This window comes from Sturnira hondurensis, unplaced genomic scaffold (assembly GCF_014824575.4).
Source record: "Sturnira hondurensis isolate 20B ecotype Veracruz unplaced genomic scaffold, ASM1482457v3 Scaffold0020601, whole genome shotgun sequence".
Classification (NCBI taxonomy): Eukaryota; Metazoa; Chordata; class Mammalia; order Chiroptera; family Phyllostomidae; genus Sturnira; species Sturnira hondurensis.
In genome coordinates, this window is record NW_028093232.1 from 3,940,884 (window position 1) to 3,960,725 (window position 19,842).

At 53.1% G+C, this 19,842-nt stretch overlaps 3 protein-coding genes and 1 non-coding gene across 7 annotated transcripts; 2 read left to right on the forward strand and 2 right to left on the reverse strand.

The window, feature by feature from the left end:
* Window positions 1-1,002: 1,002 nt before the first annotated feature.
* On the forward strand, window positions 1,003-4,187 carry CD63 (CD63 molecule). Its single transcript, XM_037030008.1, has 8 exons — window positions 1,003-1,107; window positions 1,689-1,765; window positions 2,636-2,824; window positions 3,004-3,078; window positions 3,174-3,269; window positions 3,380-3,520; window positions 3,768-3,851; window positions 4,031-4,187. Exons 2-8 carry the CDS (start codon window positions 1,700-1,702, stop codon window positions 4,094-4,096), a joined length of 717 nt encoding a protein of 238 aa, XP_036885903.1. The 5' UTR covers window positions 1,003-1,107; window positions 1,689-1,699; the 3' UTR covers window positions 4,097-4,187.
* A 781-nt stretch (window positions 4,188-4,968) lies between these two features.
* On the reverse strand, window positions 4,969-9,198 carry RDH5 (retinol dehydrogenase 5). Of its 4 annotated transcripts, none has more exons than XM_037030007.1 (5): window positions 8,499-9,198; window positions 7,573-7,912; window positions 7,155-7,413; window positions 5,578-5,741; window positions 4,969-5,308 (listed from the first exon to the last, which is right to left on the reverse strand). In XM_037030007.1, the coding sequence occupies exons 2-5, from the start codon at window positions 7,880-7,882 to the stop codon at window positions 5,085-5,087; spliced, it is 957 nt and encodes a 318-aa protein (XP_036885902.1). In that variant the 5' UTR covers window positions 7,883-7,912; window positions 8,499-9,198; the 3' UTR covers window positions 4,969-5,084. The 4 variants fall into 4 exon arrangements, with proteins under 4 accessions (XP_036885902.1, XP_036885900.1, XP_036885899.1 ...); XM_037030005.1 differs by having other exon boundaries at window positions 7,573-7,918; XM_037030004.1 differs by having other exon boundaries at window positions 7,573-8,014.
* A 110-nt stretch (window positions 9,199-9,308) lies between these two features.
* On the reverse strand, window positions 9,309-12,883 carry BLOC1S1 (biogenesis of lysosomal organelles complex 1 subunit 1). The gene is made up of 4 exons (XM_037030009.1): window positions 12,715-12,883; window positions 11,938-12,010; window positions 9,771-9,903; window positions 9,309-9,495 (listed from the first exon to the last, which is right to left on the reverse strand). The coding sequence occupies exons 1-4, from the start codon at window positions 12,773-12,775 to the stop codon at window positions 9,385-9,387; spliced, it is 378 nt and encodes a 125-aa protein (XP_036885904.1). The 5' UTR covers window positions 12,776-12,883; the 3' UTR covers window positions 9,309-9,384.
* A 5,960-nt stretch (window positions 12,884-18,843) lies between these two features.
* LOC118976028 (U8 small nucleolar RNA) lies at window positions 18,844-18,979 on the forward strand. The gene has a single exon (XR_005064181.1). It is a non-coding gene; the product is annotated as a U8 small nucleolar RNA (small nucleolar RNA).
* Window positions 18,980-19,842: the final 863 nt, after the last annotated feature.

A 19,842-nucleotide genomic window follows, 5' to 3' on the forward strand; every position in this document is an offset into this window, starting at 1 on the left:
GGAACCTAAGGGGTGGGGCCCAGGCTAGGGGCGTGGAAATGTGCTGGCTGGTTCTGGCCTTGGCCTGTTCACACAACTCCTCCTGGGGACCACTGTGGCACAGACGGGAGGGAGGCGGCTTGACTCTGCCACTGCCCCTTCCAGCCTTCATGTGGCTTTGCCCTGGGGGATGAGAAGGGCCATCTGCCAGGATGAGAGGGGGGAATCCATGGGATACATGCCTTCCTTAATGTCGGTCCCCCCACCTCTGTCACTACAGGCTGATCCAGGAGTGGTGGGAACACAAGACCTTGCCAATCCTTTCCCAGAGGGAGGGTCCCCACTGTGAAGGACCATGACCGACTGGGTGGAGTGACTGGGGGAAGGGGTTCCTCCCCTTCTCAGCCCACACTACTCAGCAGCCCTAGAAAATGGAGAAGGGACTAACAGAGTGGGACAGGAACACCCACTCTATAATGTTGGGGGACTCCCAGGATGTGAGAGTGAGGACTTTCTGGAAGCGTTTATTCTGGCCCCACCTGCTCCCAGGGAGCAACAGCGCCCTCTGCAGTTGGGGATGGAGTGGGGCTTGAACAGAGATGGAGCCCTCGGAAGGGAGTAGGCTTTGGGTGGAGGACGAGGAGGTCTCTAACAGACATCTTGCCACCTTGCTTCAGCTCCGCCACCTGGCCAGGGCACTCGTCTCTGCTTTGGCTCTCAGACGCCTGCTCTACTTCCCTGAACGTTGGAGAAGCAGGCGTCCCGCTCTCCTACCCGCGTTGGCACAGGGCTGGGGGCGCCATTTGAGTCCTAGGCACCCTGAGGTCCTGCCCCTGGTGCCCTCCCTCGGCCAGGGGTGGGCACTACCTTCCAGGTCGGGGCCCACGTGGCCCACGTGGCCCTGACCCAGCGTGGGGCTCGGCCCTTCCCTTGGAGGGCGGACGGGTGACTCAGGCTGCAGCTGCTCCTGCGTCACATGAGCGAGGCCTCCGGCCACTGGGCGGACCAGGGGGCTGGGGCTGAAAGCCGGGGCGGGGCCGCGCGGCGGGCGGGGCCGGAGCCGGGGGGCGCCGCTAGAGAGACCCTGAGCAGCGGCGGGAGAGGAGCGCACAGCCCCTGGGAGCTCAGGTGAGGCCGCGGGGCAGCACCGCTGCTGGTCGGAGGGGCGGGCCGCTGGCTGCCCACCCCTCGGGGTCTGCCCCCAGTCTCCGAAGACCCGTCAAGCTGTCGCCGCCCCGAGGCCCTCGCAACTTCGCAACTTTGAAAAGTTCCAGAGGCCCCGACGGGGCGGCGTGTGGCGGGGGTGCGGGCCGCGCCTATATTTTGGGGGTGGTTAGAGCGCAGGGAAAGTGATCAGCGGTCGGGCTGGGCTGAGGACCGTTCTCGGAGCGGGTCTGGCGGGGAGGAGGCGTTTAGAGCTTGGGGCGGGCGGCGGAGGGTGGGCGGCCGGCTCCCGCCCCTGCCCGCGCCCTCCGCTCTGGCCCGGCCGCGGGGGTGGAGGCCGGGTTCGGGCTGCGCGGCGGCCGCCCCCACCCCTTTCGGGTAGCGAGAAGAGGGGGCTGGGAGACGTGGATCTGACCGCGGGTTTCCGGGTGGGCGGGGCCGGGAATGGGGGCCGAGCAAGGAAGGCTTCGAGGGCCGGCTGGGAGCCCGGAAACCAAGGGCCCCCTCGGCCAGTTCTAATACCCCTGCCCTCCCCTCTGCCCCAGGCCCGGCAGCCATGGCGGTGGAAGGAGGAATGAAATGTGTGAAGATCTTGCTCTACGTTTTTCTGCTGGCCTTTTGCGTGAGTGCGATGGCGGGATGAAGAGGGCGCGCTGGCAGGGTGCGGGGAGATCTGGCTTGTAGTGTGAGGGTTGAGGAACGAAGAATGAAGGCAGCTGGAGACCAGATGTGGAAGGAAAGCCCGGGGAATGGCCGAAGACAGGACGGCCACCTCCTCCTCCAGCCTTCAGGGACCTCTGAGGCTGGTATGGATGAGAATGGTCAGCTTGGATGTGCGGCACCTTATCCAAACCCCTCCTGGCCCTTCCTGTCTGATGACCCAACCACTTGTGACAGGGGCAGTGGGGCAACCAGCCAACGGTTGATGGCTATCGCTACGCCACAGGGCTACCCTGCTCTCCCCACCCTCCTGTGTCCTTTCTCTCCTCTCCACCTCTTCATTCCTCTCCATTAAATCTTCCCGCTTCACTCCTTCCAGCTGATTTCAGGTGGGGAAAAGACTCTGTTCACCTCACTTTGGTCCTGCCCTGGGCTCCTGCCTTGAGAGGCCACTTTGTCCAGAGAAGCACGCTGCTCTTGACCCTGTCTCCTCCCTGGCCCAGCTGGCCCAAGGCACTCTATTCACAGCTGATAGGGATGAGTTAGGTACGGAGGATAGTGGGAGGGCAATTCCGGGAGCCTGTGAGGCCCCTAGGAAGCAGCTCTTGGATATGGAATATGAGCCCTGGGACCAAGGCTTTCTAGAAACTTCTTTGGCATTTGATCAAACTGTGGGCATGGATGGGTCACCCTCCTTCCCCAGTCAGATTTCCTGGAGGGGTGAGTATCTGTTTCTCTGGGTTGGGGTTAATTCTGTTTCCCAGATGCACCTTCAGCCCTCTACCATGATTCACTGGGGGTCTGGTCCCATCCTGACCTGCCCTCTTTGCAGGCCTGTGCTGTGGGACTGATTGCTGTGGGTGTAGCTGCCCAGTACGTCCTGAGTCAGACTATCAGCCAGGAGGCCACTCCTAGCTCTGTGCTGCTTGTGGTCATCATTGCAGTGGGAGCCTTCCTCTTCCTGGTGGCCATTGTGGGTTGCTGTGGGGCCTGCAAGGAGAACAACTGTCTTATGATCACGGTGAGTGGGCTGTGGGGCCAGTGTGGGGGTGTGGCTTTTGTAGAGGGGCCTCAGGAGGGTGGGTGCAGTGAAGTGGGTAGGTGAGGAAAACCTTGGTGAGTGTCCCAGAGAATGGTTGGGCCACAGCAGGTCTTTCTCACCCAGACTCCAAACCTGACTCTTGTCCTTTGTGCCTGCAGTTTATCATCTTCCTTTCTCTTATCATGCTGGTGGAGGTGGCCGCAGCCATTGCTGGCTATGTATTTAGAGACAAGGTAAGCAGGGAATATAGGGAGGGCCCTGCCTCAGAGGCCTGGCTGTTCTGGGACCAAGGTTCCCTGAGTTCTGACCTCGACTTTCCTACTCCCAGGTGATGTCAGAATTTAGTAAGGACTTCCGGGAGCAGATGAAGAATTATCCCAAACAGAACCACACAGGTTCGATCCTGGATGGGATGCAGGAAAAAGTGAGTAGGGTTGCTGGGAGCAGGGGTGACGGGGGAATAAGATTCTTATCTCCATTATTGAAGGTGGAGGTTCATTTAACAACCTCCCCCATATTTTTCTTTTCCCCCAGTTCAAGTGTTGTGGGGCGGCTAACTACACAGATTGGGAGAACATCCCTCTTGAGCCCAAGGGCCGTGTCCCTGACTCCTGCTGCATCAATGTCACTCAGGGCTGTGGGATTAATTTCAAAGTGAAGGACATCTATACCGAGGTAAGGAGGAGGCTGAGATCATAGACGACTTGGGAGACTTAGGAAATGTTTCCCAAAAGGTGAGCGGAACCAGGGATAGAGGTGGAGAGGGTTGGGACTCAGAAATTGGGGATCAGGGATGGGGCAGGCATCCGGGAATTGTAGGGGTGAGGTAAAAGATGCAGAGGGTGGCAGAGAGACAGATGGACCGGGAGGGGGTGGGAATTTTCTCATGATGTCCTTGCCCTGTGTGCCTGCCCCCCTTCAGGGCTGTGTGGAGAATGTTGGCGTCTGGCTGAGGAGCAAGGTGCTGGTGGTAGCTGCCGCAGCCCTGGGCATTGCCTTTGTGGAGGTGAGAGGAGCCCTTGGGGCTCATTTCCGGGCATCTGGGGAGTAGGGGCCGTGGGAAGGAGAGTGCTGGGTAGGAGGTACTGGTCTGGGAAGGGGAGCCCAGGGTGTATTTGGGGTCTCTTGGGTGGTTGGGGTACCTTGTCCTTTTGACTCCTCACAACCCCCCGTCTTTCCTTCCAGGTCCTGGGAATTGCCTTTGCCTGTTGCCTTGTGAAGAGTATCCGAAGTGGCTATGAAGTGATGTAGAGGTTCTGGTCTCTTCAGCCCCTCATCTAGGAGAGTGGGGTAGTGTACTCCACATTTTTCAATTAAACGGATTATTTTTTCAGACCGAAAAGACAGTCTTGGTTTATCTTAATGAGTGATACTTTATCCCTTTTCTCTCCTCACCCATGTTCCTGTGCTCTGGGACCTTGTTCTGTTTGCACCTCCAGGAAAGAAAGGCCATTTTGGGGAGTGTTTGGGAAAGGTGTTGGCTGGGCTGGCCTCCGAAGTGGGGATTGGGAGGGGGCTGCGGCCGGCTGCCTTCTTTGTCTCCCCATCCTGTGCTGCCAGGCTCGGCGCTGCAGCTGTCACAAAGCCATCTCTGCAGAAATCAAGGATTCCCCTCGAAGGTCCTACCTGGGAGAGGCCAGTCCACATCTACCGTGGACATCTTCTCCCTGGGCTTCTGTCCAACTTAGAGCCCGGCAACTTCCTCCACCCAGGGGCCTGGCTCCTTTCAGGGTGGCAATGAGTTGCTCTGACACCCGTGACCAGTATCATCCTTCTTGATTTAGATGATAATAGAGAATTTAAGTGGCTACTGCCTGTTTTTCCCTGGAAAGTACCCAACCTGGCCCTGACCCCTCTTTACTATCTTCTTTTGCCCCCCCAAGAAAAGTATATAAGGGCCATTCCCACTCCAAACACTTCATGAACTGCAGCATTACTCCGTGTAGAAAATAAAGGAAACATCCAATAGTGCCCACTAGTGGCCATTTAGGTGCAGCGTCAAAGGCCACCTACAGATGCAAGGCAGCCCCCTTACACCCTCCAGTGGGTGCTGGTGGTTTTGTAGGCACTGAACAGGCAACCCTGGGCAGTAAGTCAGCCTAGGGTAGTTAACCCTTAAAGAGTACCTTCATTTCTGCCTATTTTATTTTTCAAATACACATTTGTTGAGTGCCTGTTTTGTGTCAGGCACCAGGCAGTACCAGGGTGGTAGCAGAAATAACTTGCTGGAAGGCTGGATTCAGTAGGCTGCCTGGGCTGGCTTGGGAAGGACCCAGGTGAGCACAGCATCCACCAGGCTGGCTGGCAGGTAGGAGGCTGGCAGCCAGAGCAGTTTGGCGTCCCAGCCTGGGCTGTAGCGGGTTCTGGGGTGACGAGCAGTCAGGGCATGCTCCAGGCACCTGCTCACCTTGTTCAGGTCTGGGTCACAGATCAGGTTCATGACACGCTGCTGCATTTTCAGGTCTGCAGCCAGTGGGTGGTTATAATCAGTGCCCCAGGCCCATTCCAGCCCATCTCAGGCCCTCAGGCTTGTTGCCCAGCAGGGGTGAGAGGGGTTGTTAGTGCAATCACCAGTTTGGGGAATGGGCAGGCTGCACAGGCTTGTGTGTTCTATAGCGTCCCATTCACCCTCAGCCCCTCCCTGACTGTCCTGCCTACTTCCTCCCAGCAGGCAGGTGCAGGGCTGACCATTCTGGCACTCTCATTTCCCCGCTATGGGCCCAGTTACTCACACTTGGCAAGGAAGTCATCCCCATAGAGTGCCTGTGTGGCTGGAGGCAGCCGTGCCCAGCAGGCTTGCAGGGCATTCTCCAAACTCTCCGGGTTTGTCACAGGGGTTCGGAAGAAGCCAGGCTCCACAATGGAGACTCGTACTCCAAAAGGAGCCACGTCCCTCCTGGAGTGGGGGGCAGAGGAAGGTTTCTGGGCTCCTGCCCTTATATAACCCCCCCTCCTGGAGGGGGGATATTCAGGGATATGTTGGGGGAGGCTAAGAGGGAAAAGTCACCAGACCAGGGACAGGGGTCTTGACAGTAAGGTGTACCGTGCTGTCCTGGGATGAGGCAAGTGGGGACAGAGGGAGGTATTTTTGAAGTTTCTTTCCTCTGTATTCTCTTCTACAACCTAGAGCAGGTGTCCACAAACTTCTTAAAAGGCTAAGTAAATATGTTTGGTACTGCAGAACTAAAAGTTATTATGAAGGTATTTATATAACCACTTAAAAATGTCAAGATCAGCCCAGGCTGATGTAGCTCAGTGGATTGAGTGCTGGACTGAGAACTAAGGGGTCACTGGTTCAATTCCCGGTCAGGGCACATGCCTGGATTGTGGGCCAGGTTCCCAGTAGGGGGCATGTAAGAGGCAGCCACACACTGGTGTTTCTCTCTTTTTCTCCCTCCCTCCCTTCTCTAAAATTAAATAAATAAAATCTTGTAAAAAATGTCAAAACCATTATTGGCTTACTGGTAGTGGCTGCTCAAATCTGGCCTGAGAACCGCAGTTTGCCAACTGCAGACCTAGAAGAAGCCGATTCCTTTGCTCCCAAAATACAGAAATCCAAGCATAAAGCAATGTGTTCCATGATGTCAACTGGAAAATGAAAAAGCTGAGGGACAGGGACATGCCTAAATGTCGATAGTGAAATTGTTTGCTGAGTGATGGTGACAAAGCAGGCTTCCTTCAGAAGGTGGGCTTGGCTTGTGGGACTTCTGCTCAGAATTCAGGACCTGCTCCTGTGTTGCCCTTGTCAAATGCCCACTGCGCTCTCACGGGACTTGGAACATCACTGTGTAAAGACGAGGGGCAGCAGGACAGCACAGCCAGGCTCGAAGGCAAGCAGGCAGTCCAGTGGCCTGGGGTGAGGTGGGTTCCTCTAAGGGTGCTAATGCCTCCCTGACAGGGTTGCTGGGAGAGTTAATACAAAGATACTATGTACAGGTACCAGCTCATCCTGACAGTTGTTATCAACAATAACACTAATAACAAGGATAGCAAGCTTTGGGGGCATTTTCCATGTGCTAGGTTCTGCTGGGGCTTTATAGGTACCTCACTTCACTATCAACACCCACAAGGTAGGTCTTTTCCTCCTGATTTACCAGATGAGGGATAAACTGGGATAAAGAGAACCAAGCTAGTAAGGTCGCAAAGTTCACATGAGAGGCTGGGATTTGAACCCAGGCCTCTAGTCTAAACCATGCTGAGCCCTAAACTGTTTTTTCTGAATATTCTATGATGAGTTTTAATCATCTCTGCAGGGTAGATGGGAGTTCTTTTGTGAGTGGCCTGGGAGCCTGGGGACCTGCCCCCTTACCTCAGGCTGTCCGAGAATGCCTCCAGGCCAAACTTGGAGACACAGTAGCCCCCACCATTTGCCGCCAGGCGACCCAAGACACTGCTGATGTTAACCACCCGGCCCCGGGCTTGCTGTAGCAAAGGTAGCAGGGCAAGGGTGACCCTGATGGGGCCCAGCGTGTTCACGTTCAGCACCTGGTGGAAGTCATCTTGCGACAGCCATGGCGTGGGCCCAATGGCACCTGCCACTCCAGCATTATTCACCAGACCAAAGAGCCCTGCAGGGAGGTGGGACACAGAGGGTGGGTGAGGCATCCCAGTGGCCCCTCTCCTTCCTGGGAGGGCCCAAGCACATCCCCTTATAGTCCCTCAGGCTTCCCAGAGCCCCTGTGAGGGAACACTTGACACTGTGTTCCCAGTGGTCCAGCCACACTCACCTGTTTCCCCAACATGGGTTTCCACCCATTTGGCTGCCCGCTGGACACTCTGGGGATCAGTGACGTCCAGTAGGGTGGTGTGGAGGTGAGAGGAGGCTACCTGCTGTAGGTCCTCGGCCCCTAAGGGCGTCAGGCAGCTGGCCAGGACTCGGAAGCCTCTCTGGTCCAGCCTTAGTGCCAGAAGGCGTCCAAAGCCAGAGTCACAGCCGGTGATGAAGACGAAGGCATCACTGACCGGCAGGCTCTGCCGGTCCCTGAGCAACCACAGTGCTGCCCAGAGTAAGACCCCCAGCAGCAGAGGCAGCCACATGGCTGGAGCCAAGCAATCCGCAGGGGGCAGCTGAGGCTGGGCAGGAAAAGTTGTGCAGTTTACTCTGGTGCTCAAGCCCTTCCCCTTAACAGTGTCCCTAGCTGGAAGTCTCTGGCTTGAACATTTATCTGTCTGTAGATAAATAGCAAATTATACCTTATCTAGGAAAAGCAGGGATCTGAGAAGACCCTACATTTGTGGGTAACTTAATGAAAAGTGGATAAGCTGGGTCTTGTGTGCAACCCTGCTGTAAGGGGGTAGAAGGGTCTTGTCTGCTTTCTCTGGTTTGATTTCTGGCTAGTCCAGGGACATCTGAATTCTCTAAGTGTAAGCTGGCTTTGTTTTAGGAAACACATATGGGACAAAGAACCATGCATTTCAGTCCTGGTGGCCCCAAACTTATTGTATGATCTGAGCACCTCACTGCGTCTCTGAACCTGTTTTCCTGTCTGCTGAGTGGGACTAACACCTACCAAGACCACCAGGGAGGTGAGCAGGATCAAAGGGGAAAATACCTGAGGAAGCACATTAAAAGCTTAAAGCTTTGAGTTTTACCAATACTTTTAAGATTCTGCAAGTCTTTTCCTAGCACCCCAGCTCCCAGTGCCCTGCTTACCTCCTCTCGGAAAGTTAGCAGGTACTACAACACCGGAAGCTTCTTCTTTTGCTTTGTTTGAGAAACTTTGCTCCCAGCCTCCCCAGGCTCTCACATGAACTGCAGCTAAGGCTAAAGTCCTCAGAGGGTGGACTGGGCACCAGAAGTATTAAGCGTATGTGAGGGAGGACTTGGGGGAGGAGTCAGGGAAGTTGAAACCTGTTGGCTGAAGCCAGGGCTTGGCACAGGCCAGGCAACCAGGGCCCCTTCTCGCTCTTTTCCAGCTGGGGTTCCTGACTACCTCTGATGTGGACTCCCAGGAGGAGGGATATATCAACTTTGGCAGCTGCCTATCCCTGTTGGTGACCTTGGACCTGTCATTCCTCCTCCTTCCCAGCCCCGAAGTGCCCCCATGCTCAAGAATTTACCTCCCACCTGGCCCAGACTCATGACACGGCTTAGCACCAGGCTGGGAGAGGTCATGGCACATGGGAGGGCAGAGCACCAGAGCCCGGACCAGGCCTGCTCCCTCCCCTGATGTCTGATTTCTCCCCTGCAGGAAACGGAAGTCCTGAGTTAGGATGCTTAGAGCAGGGCCCCCACTATGACCTTCTCTGGGGAAGATCAAACTCCCAACCTCTGCTTACCCGACAGGCACTCGTACCAGGCCCAAGGAGAGAGGGAAGTTGAGATAGTAAGAGGAAGCTGGTTCCACCCTCTACCCAGAAGGTGCCTGTCCCTTAAGGAAACAGTCTTGACCCTTCCATTCCCACCCTTCATGCTGAGCTAGTACCTCCTTGACATGTACCAAAAAGAAATGGGAACTTTTGTTTTATTTGTGGCCCATTAGCTTCCCTCCTGCCCCACGGGGAGGGCACAGGGGTAGGAGTGGGGTGGGGGGGAGGGGCTAGGACGGGGCAGACTGCAGCTGTCCTTTGTAGACATACTCCAGGGCGGTGGCAATGGTACGCATGTCCAGCTCGATGCTCCGAGCCCAGTTCTCCACATCCCCGATTTCCTGGGAAGGGGAGGGGGTGGGAGTCCACAAATCAGGGTGGGTAGAGTGTGGCTCTAGTGGATGAATGGGGGCACTTTCCACTTACCCCCTACAAAGGGCTTTGCTTGGACCCACCAACTGCCTTTACCTCTTTCTTTAGCCTCTCTGACACTGGAGCCACAGATGGGATTTCTGAGGCCACGCCCACTTCCTTAACCCCAGGCCTGAGGTCACCCTTTTAGAGGCAGTCAGTGGGGGCCCAGGATGGGGCTGGTGATGTGGGGAGTGTGGCCCACCTTGAGTGCCTGGTTGAAGTTCTCCACCATCCCAATCCATTGGCCTGTCTGCTTGGCAAATTGGGCAGCCTGGACCTGTAGGGTCTTCACCTCATGGTCCAGCTTTCTTTGGTTCATGTAGGCCTGGGCCACACTAGAGGTTGGAGGAGGGAGGAGGTCAACTCAGCCAACTAGTGGGAGTGGTCTCCAGGCTAATGTCCTTCTGCAAGAGTGGGAGGCCAGCCAGGGGTCAGGTTGGGGAAAACCTGTGACTTTGACCATTATGGGACGCAAAATAGACTAGTACATGCAAATGAACCAGCTCCTTCTCCCCATGCCCAGGATTCCCAGGAGACCCCAGTCGGGAGCTGACTAGAAACACACCATCTCCTATTCTCCAAAGAGAGTTCCTGAAGCTGAGTGGGGCAGGTTAGGGCTAATCTGGTAGGAGAACATCCCTGAATAAAAAGCCGGGAAGGGAAAGGTGGTGTGAGGAAGCTTGGAAGATCCAGTAGCAGGCACACATCTGGTAGCAATTGGAAGCTCAGGGATCTGTGCAAAACGTTCAGAAAGGAACTTGGGCCACTCCCTGAAACTGGGGTGGGATGGGAGAGCAAGCCCCTCCCCAGGAACTCAGGGTCCAGAGATCATCTCCCGGGGACTGCTTCTTGGCTCTCAGTCTCTCTCCCAACCCTTCTCCTCTTGCATACAAATGAATGAACACGTGCAATTTCTCCCTTCCTTCTGCTCCATGCAATAGTTTTTCTTTTCTCCTCAATCAAGGTACTGGCTGAGGTTACCATTACTGCCATGAGGTTGCTATTCTCAACTCTCTGCCTCCCTCTATTCCCCCTAACCCCCTCCAATAATTGTGCAATAATTTTATTGGCTGGTGAATCTTTCATTCTCCACCCCAAAGCTTTGGGTCGGCTGGGAGACTCCACATCCGGTGCTCCCACCCACTGGAATCTGTGGGGGCTGGAGAGGGCACAGGGTTAGGGCATGGGGGAGTGGGAAGGACACCTGACAGGGGTTGAGATAGATGGGGCCTTTGTGTTCCCTTCTGGGGAATGAGAGGGGCCGTGGGCAGCAACACAAAACCCTTTCTAATCTGGCTTTGGCTTAGCTGCCCTCTAGACTGAAAGTGGGGTGGCCCCTAGCACAGGAAGAGGAGAGGGAAAGCCTGGGACAGCCTCACAACAGAGCTGGGAGGCACCAACGTGGGAGGGAGGAGAGGGGTAGACCCCGTCCATCTCTTCTCTTTGGGGACAGCTGGGCCACAGTAGGGGATGGGGTAGGAGCTGAAGCAGGAAGAGCAAGGGGCTCCCAACGTTTCAAGATTCCTCTGGGAGTTCCTGAAATCCCAGTTTTTCCTGTTGATCTCCTGCTTTCAGTTATTCATGCTGAGTGACCGGAGAGGCCTGGAGAGGAGGGAGATCAGGCCCCACCCACAGCCTTGTCTTCCCCTAATCTTCCCCAGACATGACTAATGAAGACAAAAGCCCCTGCTTGGCTCACTTGGGTGACTCAGTCTCTGGATTCATAAGTATGCCATTCTACGTGCCCTACAAAATTGTCATCTCTGCACTCTCTTTGGTCACTCAGGGTCAAGAGACAATATTCTTTGCTCCTTCCCAACTTTTTGGTTGCTCATGGCATTTTCATTTAGGACTGGAGCAGGAGGTGGACCCTGGAGACCCAGCAGGAAGGACAGAGACAGCCTGGCTCTCCTGTAGCTCCTGGCACAGATTCTGCCCTCACCCTCACCAGCTGTGCCATCTCTTTCCTGCCAGCTGCTCTCCAGGCCTGCCAAAGGGTGGGAGGCGGAGAAGGAGAGGTGGTGAGCCGTGGTGAAGGGAGGGCACCCTCCCTCCCACCAAAGTGACAGCTGGACTTGCATGGGTGAGGGGAGGCGGGCAGATGGCAGCAAGTTGTGAGCACCAGGGAGAAGTCAGGGTGGGGAGGGGGAAATCTGGCTGCTTTCCAAACAACTGCAGCTGCTCCTCCCTGCCCCATGTTACCGGTCAGAGGTGACTCAAGCCTCTCTCCATAAACGTAAGCTGGGTGGGGGAAGGGTAAGAGAAAGGGTGCAGCATCTCATCCCTTCCAGAGTAGTCTGCTCGCCAGACCTAGCTTGTGCCTACACCTGGGGTGGGGGCAGCTGGTGTTGGTGGGAAGAGGTTCATACCCCACATTGAGATGATCCACCAAAGCTTCTGTCAGGCAGGTCGCCGCAGTGATTGCCTCTCTTCTCCTCTTTTCTGGAGGCAGGGGGAAAGGGATTAGAGTGGGGAATTGGTTTTTTAAGGGGTGATGCTGAAGATTTCCCACCCCTTCATGACATTCTGCTAGTTTGGGGAACATCTCAACTAATCTCAGAGTACAAGAGCTGAAAAGAACTTTGCCAAACACAAACGCCTTTCATTTTAGAGGCGAGGATGCTGGTACCCTGACAGGGGAAGCGACTTGCCTAGGGACACCAGCGGGTCAGTGGCAGCGTCCAGACTTCCAGGCACTCTGTTGCCATTTTCTTGGCCTAAGGGTTGGTAACTCCAGGATTCCAAGCCCAGGTTCAGGAAACAAGCTCCCCCACGCCTGTTTACGTGGTTTCAGGCCTCAGAGAATGCCATCCTTGTCGGGTCCCCAACACCCTCCTCCCTTCAGGATCGGCTCTTCCCACTTCCACGGTGACAGACTGTCTGGACCAATGGGCACAGCGTTCTATGAGCAGGGGGTGGGACTAGGAGGTCAAGGAGTCTGAGCGTGGTGGGCGTTCCGAGGGGGGCAGGGGTGTTGCTAAAGGGACCAGAGCCCGTTGGCACCAAAAAGACCCCCACCCCGCAACTCCTCTGCCCACTAGCCCGCGCTCTTCCCTGGATCTGGGCCGTTACTCGAGGTCCAGGCTCCGGGCTGAGGCTAGGCCGCGGCGGGAGAGAAAACGGCAGACACGACGACATCGGCTCACCCTGCAGTTCCTTGCGTTCATTCTGCTTAGCTTGGTGTTCCTTCAGCAGGCGGGACAGCATGGTGGCCTCGGGCTGTGGGCTGGGAGGGGGGGACACACCCTCCCCCTCCGCCTCCGGGAGCTGAACCACAGCGCTCCGCTGCTACGGGGCCCGGATCACGTGTCCGCACTGTCACGTGAGATCTAGACACGCCCCCCCCCACCCCGCCCGCAGATAGGTTGGCAGGTAGTGAAGATCTTGCCTGGGAAGAAAGGGAAGAAAGGGAGTGGTAGAGGGTTGGGGGCAGGTGAGCTTTTGTCTTTATTCAGGGGTCACTTTTAAAAAATATTTTATTTATTTATGTTTAGAGGTGAAGGGAAGGAGAGGGGGAGAGAGGGAGAGAAATATCAATGTGTGTTTGCCACTCCTGTGTCCCCTGCTGGGAACTGGCCTGCAGCCCAGGCATGTGCCCTGACTGGGAATCGAACCGTGGCGGTGTGGTTCGCAGGCCCACGCTCAATCCACTGAGCCACACCAGCCAGGGCTCAGGGTTCACTTTTAATGAGTGATGGAAGAAGTGTTTAGCACTCATACTGCAAGGACAATTTTAAACATCTCTTGGATTTCAGGCTCCCTGATGTGGGGCGGGGCGTGGGGGGTGGGAGGGAGGCTGGTGTTGCCTGGGGGTCCCTCACCGTTTGGTTGTTGCTGGACCAGAGGCGGTCTGGTCTCACTGAAATTCTTTTCCTTCCTGGCCTTTCCCTCCAGGCAGGCAGCTCGGCCAGTTCTCAGTGATTGGCACCTCCTTCCCTCTAGGAGAAACTGCTTTCTTTTCTTTTCCAGCCCTCTTTCTTCTCACCACTGCCGAGGTCCCTCAGCGCTGGGTGGTCTTTGTAGAGAAGCAGCATTTTAGGCACTTGGAGCGTCTTCCTAGGGAGCTTTGCAAATTTGACTGGCTAGTACAGAAACGTGCGTGCAATTCCATTTCCTTCTGTGGTCAGGGAATGCGAACCCTTCTCAGTCTTACCAGAAGATTAAGTGCTGCTGCCAAAATATAAGGTAAACTATATAACACCTCTCTGAAGTAAGAAACATGCTTCCGGGATTAACTCCAACAAGAAAAAATTATAAACATCATCAACATATTCTTGCTGTTGCCACAGTCTCTCTTGGTGTACCAGGCACTAACATGCTGGGTGATTTTGGGCAGGTTGCTTGCCCACTCTGGATTTCGGTTTTCTCCTCAGCAAAATAAAATATAGTAAAATAAGGGGATTGGATTAAAACAGTGATTCTGAACCCTGCCTAAACATTAGAATCACCTGGGGGAAGTTTTTTTTTCTTCAAATATTTTATTTATTTATCTTTAGAGGGGAAGGGAAGGAGAGAGGGGGAGAAATATCACCATATGGTTGCCTCTTATGCGTCCCCTGTTGGGAACTGGCTTGCAACCCAGGCATGTGCCCTGACTGGGAATCGAACCGCGATTCTCTGGTTTGCAGGTCCGTGCTCAATCCACTGAGCTACACCAGCCAGAGCCACCTGGGGCAAGTTTTAAAAAAATGCCTTGGCCCTAGATTAATTAGGTCTCTGAGGAGTGGAACCCAGGCATAAGTATTTTTTAAAAGGTTCTTCAGACGATTCTAAAATGCATCAAAGGTTGAGAGTCACTGGACTAAACTATATCTAAAGCTATCTCTAACTTTGGCACTCTCTTATTTTGTGAGTGAGTTACAGGGTTAGAACTTGCCTTTATTGCATCTACTTGTAGGGGGAGGAGAAACAGTACCAGAATAAATCAGAATAAAACCGAATCTGAATGAATCAGAATAAAACATCCTTCCTGGTTTTCTGAGAGAGAGTTGGGGACTGCTGATGGCTTGATTTACTCAGTTATTTGCAGAGTAGCATCTTAAATCCCGGAAGATGTGCGACCATCAAGGCTCAGTGAGTGACATGGCTAAGTGGCAGCAACAGCAGGCTGGGAGGTGCCAAAATAAAAATTCTGAAAGGAAACGGTCCCTCCTAGTGGGAAGGAGCTAAGAATCGACTGAGAACTGGCCGGAGCTGCCGGGAGGAAAAGGCCGGGAAGGAAGAGAATTTCAATGAGTCCAGGGAACCTCTACTCTGGTACTTTACATGTATTAATTAATTTAATCCATAGAAGTATCTTGTAGAGTATTATAATTGTCACCCCCCAGTTTGCAGATGAAGACTCTCAGGTACACAGCAGTGAAGTAACAGAGCTTACAAAAAGTAGAGCTTAGGTACAAATCCAGGCTATCTGACCCCAAAGCCTGAGTGTAACCCCTGCACTATACTGCAGATACCATGGGAGAGCCCCCCCTGAGGGGTGGCCCTGTCTCTTGTCACTAGGCCCTTCCAGCCTGGGCATCCGTTGAAGGGGATCCTGGCAGGGGAGGAGTGTTTGGGAAGAGGCTCCACTCCAGAGAAGTGCTGATCAATAGAAGCGGGAAGAGTGAGAGCATCACAGGGCAGCCTGGCCCAGTCCTCCCCCCACTCTGGCTCCAGCTTCTAACTGCAGTGATCCAGCAAAATAGAGGCGGACTGGAAGATGCCTGGTGCCTCACTCCCAGAGCTGTGGGGCCTGGGAAAGAAGGACAGCAATTAGAAGGGGTACCAGAGAATGGTGACTTGGGGGATGTGAAACAGAGGGCGGGGGCTAATGAGGGAGGTTGGTGTCAAGGGTTTCTGTGCAGAGTCTGTCATTGTTGAGATTAGGCTGACTCAGTGAGAGTGCCAGGCCCATCCTGTATTACCCTCACCCTGCTTGGCACAACCATTTGACATTTGCACAGTCAGGACAGAGATTGCCAGGATTCTGTGGACATCAGCCCCTCCCTCTTCTCCCGAACACTGGCCATTCCTTTGCCCTAGAGCTGGACAGAGGACGTGGGTACTTGTGTCCGCAGACAGCAGCTGATCTCTCCAGTCACCCTCCAGTTGCTCCTTTTCTGGGTCCTTGCGTATTATCTAACTTCAGTTTCTGCTGCAGTTTAAGTTCAGCCCCACTTGCTTTTCGTAGAGATGGAGAAAAGCTGCACACATATCCAGGGAATGAGTCTTGAGAGTTGAAATCTCTTTCTGCCCACCTCTCTTGACAGTCCCCCACCCAGATTATTCTCTCTTAGCCTGAATGAATACAACTCCATGTTCTTTTCCTCCACTCATGTTTTTGTTCTTTTGAGGTCTCTTTCAGAGTTAGCTTTAATTAGCAAGCTTCAAGCCGACTGGTTAGGCTAAACATTAGGGCCGGAAGCTGCTGAATTGTTAGGGGTTGGGTGAGGACTGAGGGAGGACATGGTGTGAGTGGAGAAGGCTTCTCATACTGGGGAATCTGGCTGGACTTCAAGAGGGGGGCCGTTGGTGGTGTGGCCAAGTTCCAAATGTTGGCCGGAAGCCAGTGCTCAAAGAAAAGGGGCCCTTGAGACAGTTTAAATGGCTCCTTGTGGGAAGTGATCTTCTAGTCCTTCTTCCCGAGATGCAAGGGTTTCCCTTGGACCCTCAAAGACCAGAGTGGTCGTTTCCCCAGACACTCCTCTCAATCACACTTATATTCTTTCTCTCCCAGCCACTCCCATAGTTCAATTTTTGGCTATAGCCAGAATTCAGAGGCAGGCAGAAGGATTCCAGTGCTGGAGAGGCGGGTGGGGTGAGAAAGTCATCACGTTGTGTGTGGTGAGGAGGAAAAGACTGACCCTGGGACAGATGCTTCACGGCTGTGCTGCCAGATGAGGTGGAAGGAGAAGTTAACCCGGCAGTGTGTGTTCTGGAGGTCTTCGCTTGAAAGCAGCTGAAAAACAGGGATCCCAGATGGAGGGGAACACTGGTAGAGGGGGGAAGGGCTGTAGAAAGCCTCAGATCCCACTCGAACAAGCATTGCTGAGCCTGGGCATTTGTCAATTTTAAAAATTATTTTTAGACAGAGGGGAAGGGAGGGAGAAAGAGAGGGAGAGAAATATCAATGCATGGTTGCCTCTCGCATGCTCCCTACTGGGGAGCTGGCCTGCACCCCAGGCATGTGCCCTAGACTGGGAATAGAACCAGTGACCCTTTGGGTCAAAGGCTGGTGCTCAATCCACTGAGCCACACCAGCCAGGGCTAAAATTATTTTAAAATTGTTACAGACTCAGAGGAAGTTGTAAAAATAGTATATGAAGTTCTGTGTATCCTTTTCCCAGCTTCCCCCAGTGGTGATATCTTGCCTAGCTGTAGCTCAACATCAAAAACCAGGAGCCTGATATAGCCACAATACTATTAACTAGTCTACAGGCCTTACCCATTCTTCACCAGTGTTTCACACGCATTCATTTGCATGTGTGCATATGTGTGCGTATGCATGTGTAGTTCTATGCAATTTTATCCCATGTGTAGATTCAAATCACCACCACCAAAATCAAGATACAGAACGCTTCGTCACCACAAAGGAACTTCCTATGCCATCCTTCTGTAGTCATTTCCCACTCCATCCCCAGGCAGCCACTAATCTGTTCTTCATCTCTATAGTTTCGTTATTTTAGGAATTTTTAAAAGATTGTATTTATTTATTTTTATTTTTTAAGGTTTATTTATTTTTAGAGGGAGGGGAAGGAAAGGAGAGATATGGAAGAAGAACGAGAGGGAAAGAAACATCAATGTGTGGTTGCCTCTTGTGCACCCCTTGCTGGGGACCTGGCCTGCAACCCAGGCACATGCCCCAGACTGGGAATCAAACCAGTGATCCTTGCCCTGGCTGGTGTAGCTCAGTGGATTGAGCGTGGGCCTATGAACCAGGCGATTGTGGTTTGATTCCCAGTCAGGGCACATGCGTGGGTTGCAGGCCAATTCCCAGCAGGGGACTCCTCTCCCTCTCTCCTTCCCTTTCTCTCTGATGATAAATAAATAAAATCTTTTAAAAAAACCAGTGGCCCTTTGTTTTGCAGGTTGACACTCTATCCACTGAGCCATACTGGCCAGGGCTGAGAATGTTGTATGAGTGGAATCATATAGTATGAGCATTTGTTGTAATTTACTGAATTCCCAAACTCTTGACTCAGATACAAGAAGTTCTCTGGCAGGTTGTTTATTCTAATGTTCAGCTTCCTTCATTCTCCGGATCCCTCTAGCTTCTTCAGTCCCCTCTTTACCTACAATACTTCTGTAATAATATTGCTTTCCATTCCAACCAAAAAGGTATCACTTCTCCTTTAGAGAAAATCTACATGACTAAACTCACCAGGCTACTCTAGAGCTCTTGCATGTTCCCGCCAGCCCTTGCCCCACTATTTATAGGCAAGCTAATTTGGGGCAGCTTTTCTCTCTCTCTCTTTTCCTTCTCCTTCCTCCTGTGGCAGTGAGGTGACTTCTCAAATATTTGGGCAGAGGAGGTCAGAAGCAGATTCTTGGCATCTGATTTCAGCCTCAGATTTAGCAGGAGCCAGTGGAGTGCAGCTGGAGGGAGGCCGAAGCTGTAGGTACAGAAAGGGAGGCAGCTGGGGCTCTAAAGGCATTCTGACCCTGGCTGTAGGTCCGGGCTCAGAGTCAGGGGGTCCTGGGTCCGTTCTTGATTTTACTATTTTGTATTCTCATACCAGCTCTTCTCTATCGTCTATGGCCCTGAAATAGAAAGGGGAAGGGACAGCATATCTGGGGGTAATAACAGTAGGATCCCAGTGCCAGCCTGTTGGCAGTACTTGTACTTCCTTAGCAACACCTGTTTAGAGGTCGCCTAGTTCCTGGCCACAAATGTAATATTGTAGACACGGAGGCCCAAACCTTCAAATGTAGAGTAATTTGGAGGTTTGTTAGTAATTTGCACCTAGAGTAAGGATTGTCAAAGGGCCAGCAGAGTGAGAGTCTGTCTGTCTGTTTGTTTGTTTAAAAGTATAATCTTGGAAGCCCTGGCTAATATAACTCAGTGGACTGAGCGAGGGCCTGCGAAGTAAAGGGTTGCCGGTTTGACTTCCAGTCAGGGCACATGCCTGGGTTGCCGGCTGGGTCCCCAGTGCGAGGGCTCAAGAGAGGCAACTACACATTGATATTTATTTCCCTCTCTTTCTCCTTTCCTCTCCCTCTCTCTAAATAAATAAACAAAATATTTAAAAGAAGAAAAAGTAAAAGTATAATCTTGGACAAAGAAGTAAGACACATCGTCAGGTGGAATAATCTTTACCTGTATCTCCTTTTGTAGAACAGATTTGAATATGATGATTGGAGTTCGCATGATTCGTGATTAACATCTCTATGAAGTCAGGACTTGAAACACCCTGGTTGCTCCTATTTGATGAAAAAAAAAAGAAGAGACAAACGGAGCATGTGAAGAAGACCTAGGTAGGACACGTATTTCAGCTTTTAAGAAAGGGAGGGAGGAGACAGAATCTCAAAAATATGACAGCATTCGAGGGGCAGAGAAAACATTAGAGACACAGAAATAGTCTGAGGAAGACACAGAAATATTCCAAGAAGGGTGAAAAAGTAGAGTTTGGGATGAGATAAAACCAAAGAGAGAGAGAGAGGGAGAGGGGGAGGGGGGGAGAGAGAGAGAGAAGGAAAGAGGAGAAGAGAAGAGAGGAGAGGAGAGGAGAGGAGAGGAGAGGAGAGAGAAAAGATGGACTCAGGGATATACACGAGACCAACACCCAGTAAGAAAGACAACTAGGAAGGGAAGGTGGGAGCAAGTGAGGTTCCATTTGTGCCAAATTATTTCCTATCTCTCCTCCAGGCCCCATTTCTGGATTGGAGTTATAAATAGCAGAGAGTTGGAAATGTTCCCCCTCCCTCTGATTCTGTCTCAACCTGGGGGAAGGGAGAAGAAGAGGCACAGGCCTGCAGGTCCTCCTGGAGATCCCTGGGAAGCCCCACCCAGCTCCTGCCTGGGCCAGCCCAGGACTCTGCCCCGTCCAGTCCTCTCGCCTTTGGAGGGTGGGAAATGCGCAGTCCTGGAAAGGTCTGGGAGCTGGAGACGTCCTTCCCATCCCTCTGCCTCCTGGGTCCAATTTTTCATTTTTGCCTTCCTTTGGCACCCCTTTCTCCCAGCCTATGTTCCTCTGCGTCTATCAGCCTCAGTCTGTTTTTCTCATTTTCTCCCATCTTTTGTTGATCAAACTCTTGCCTTTCTTTCTCCATCTATGTTCTTTTTTCTTTCTTTC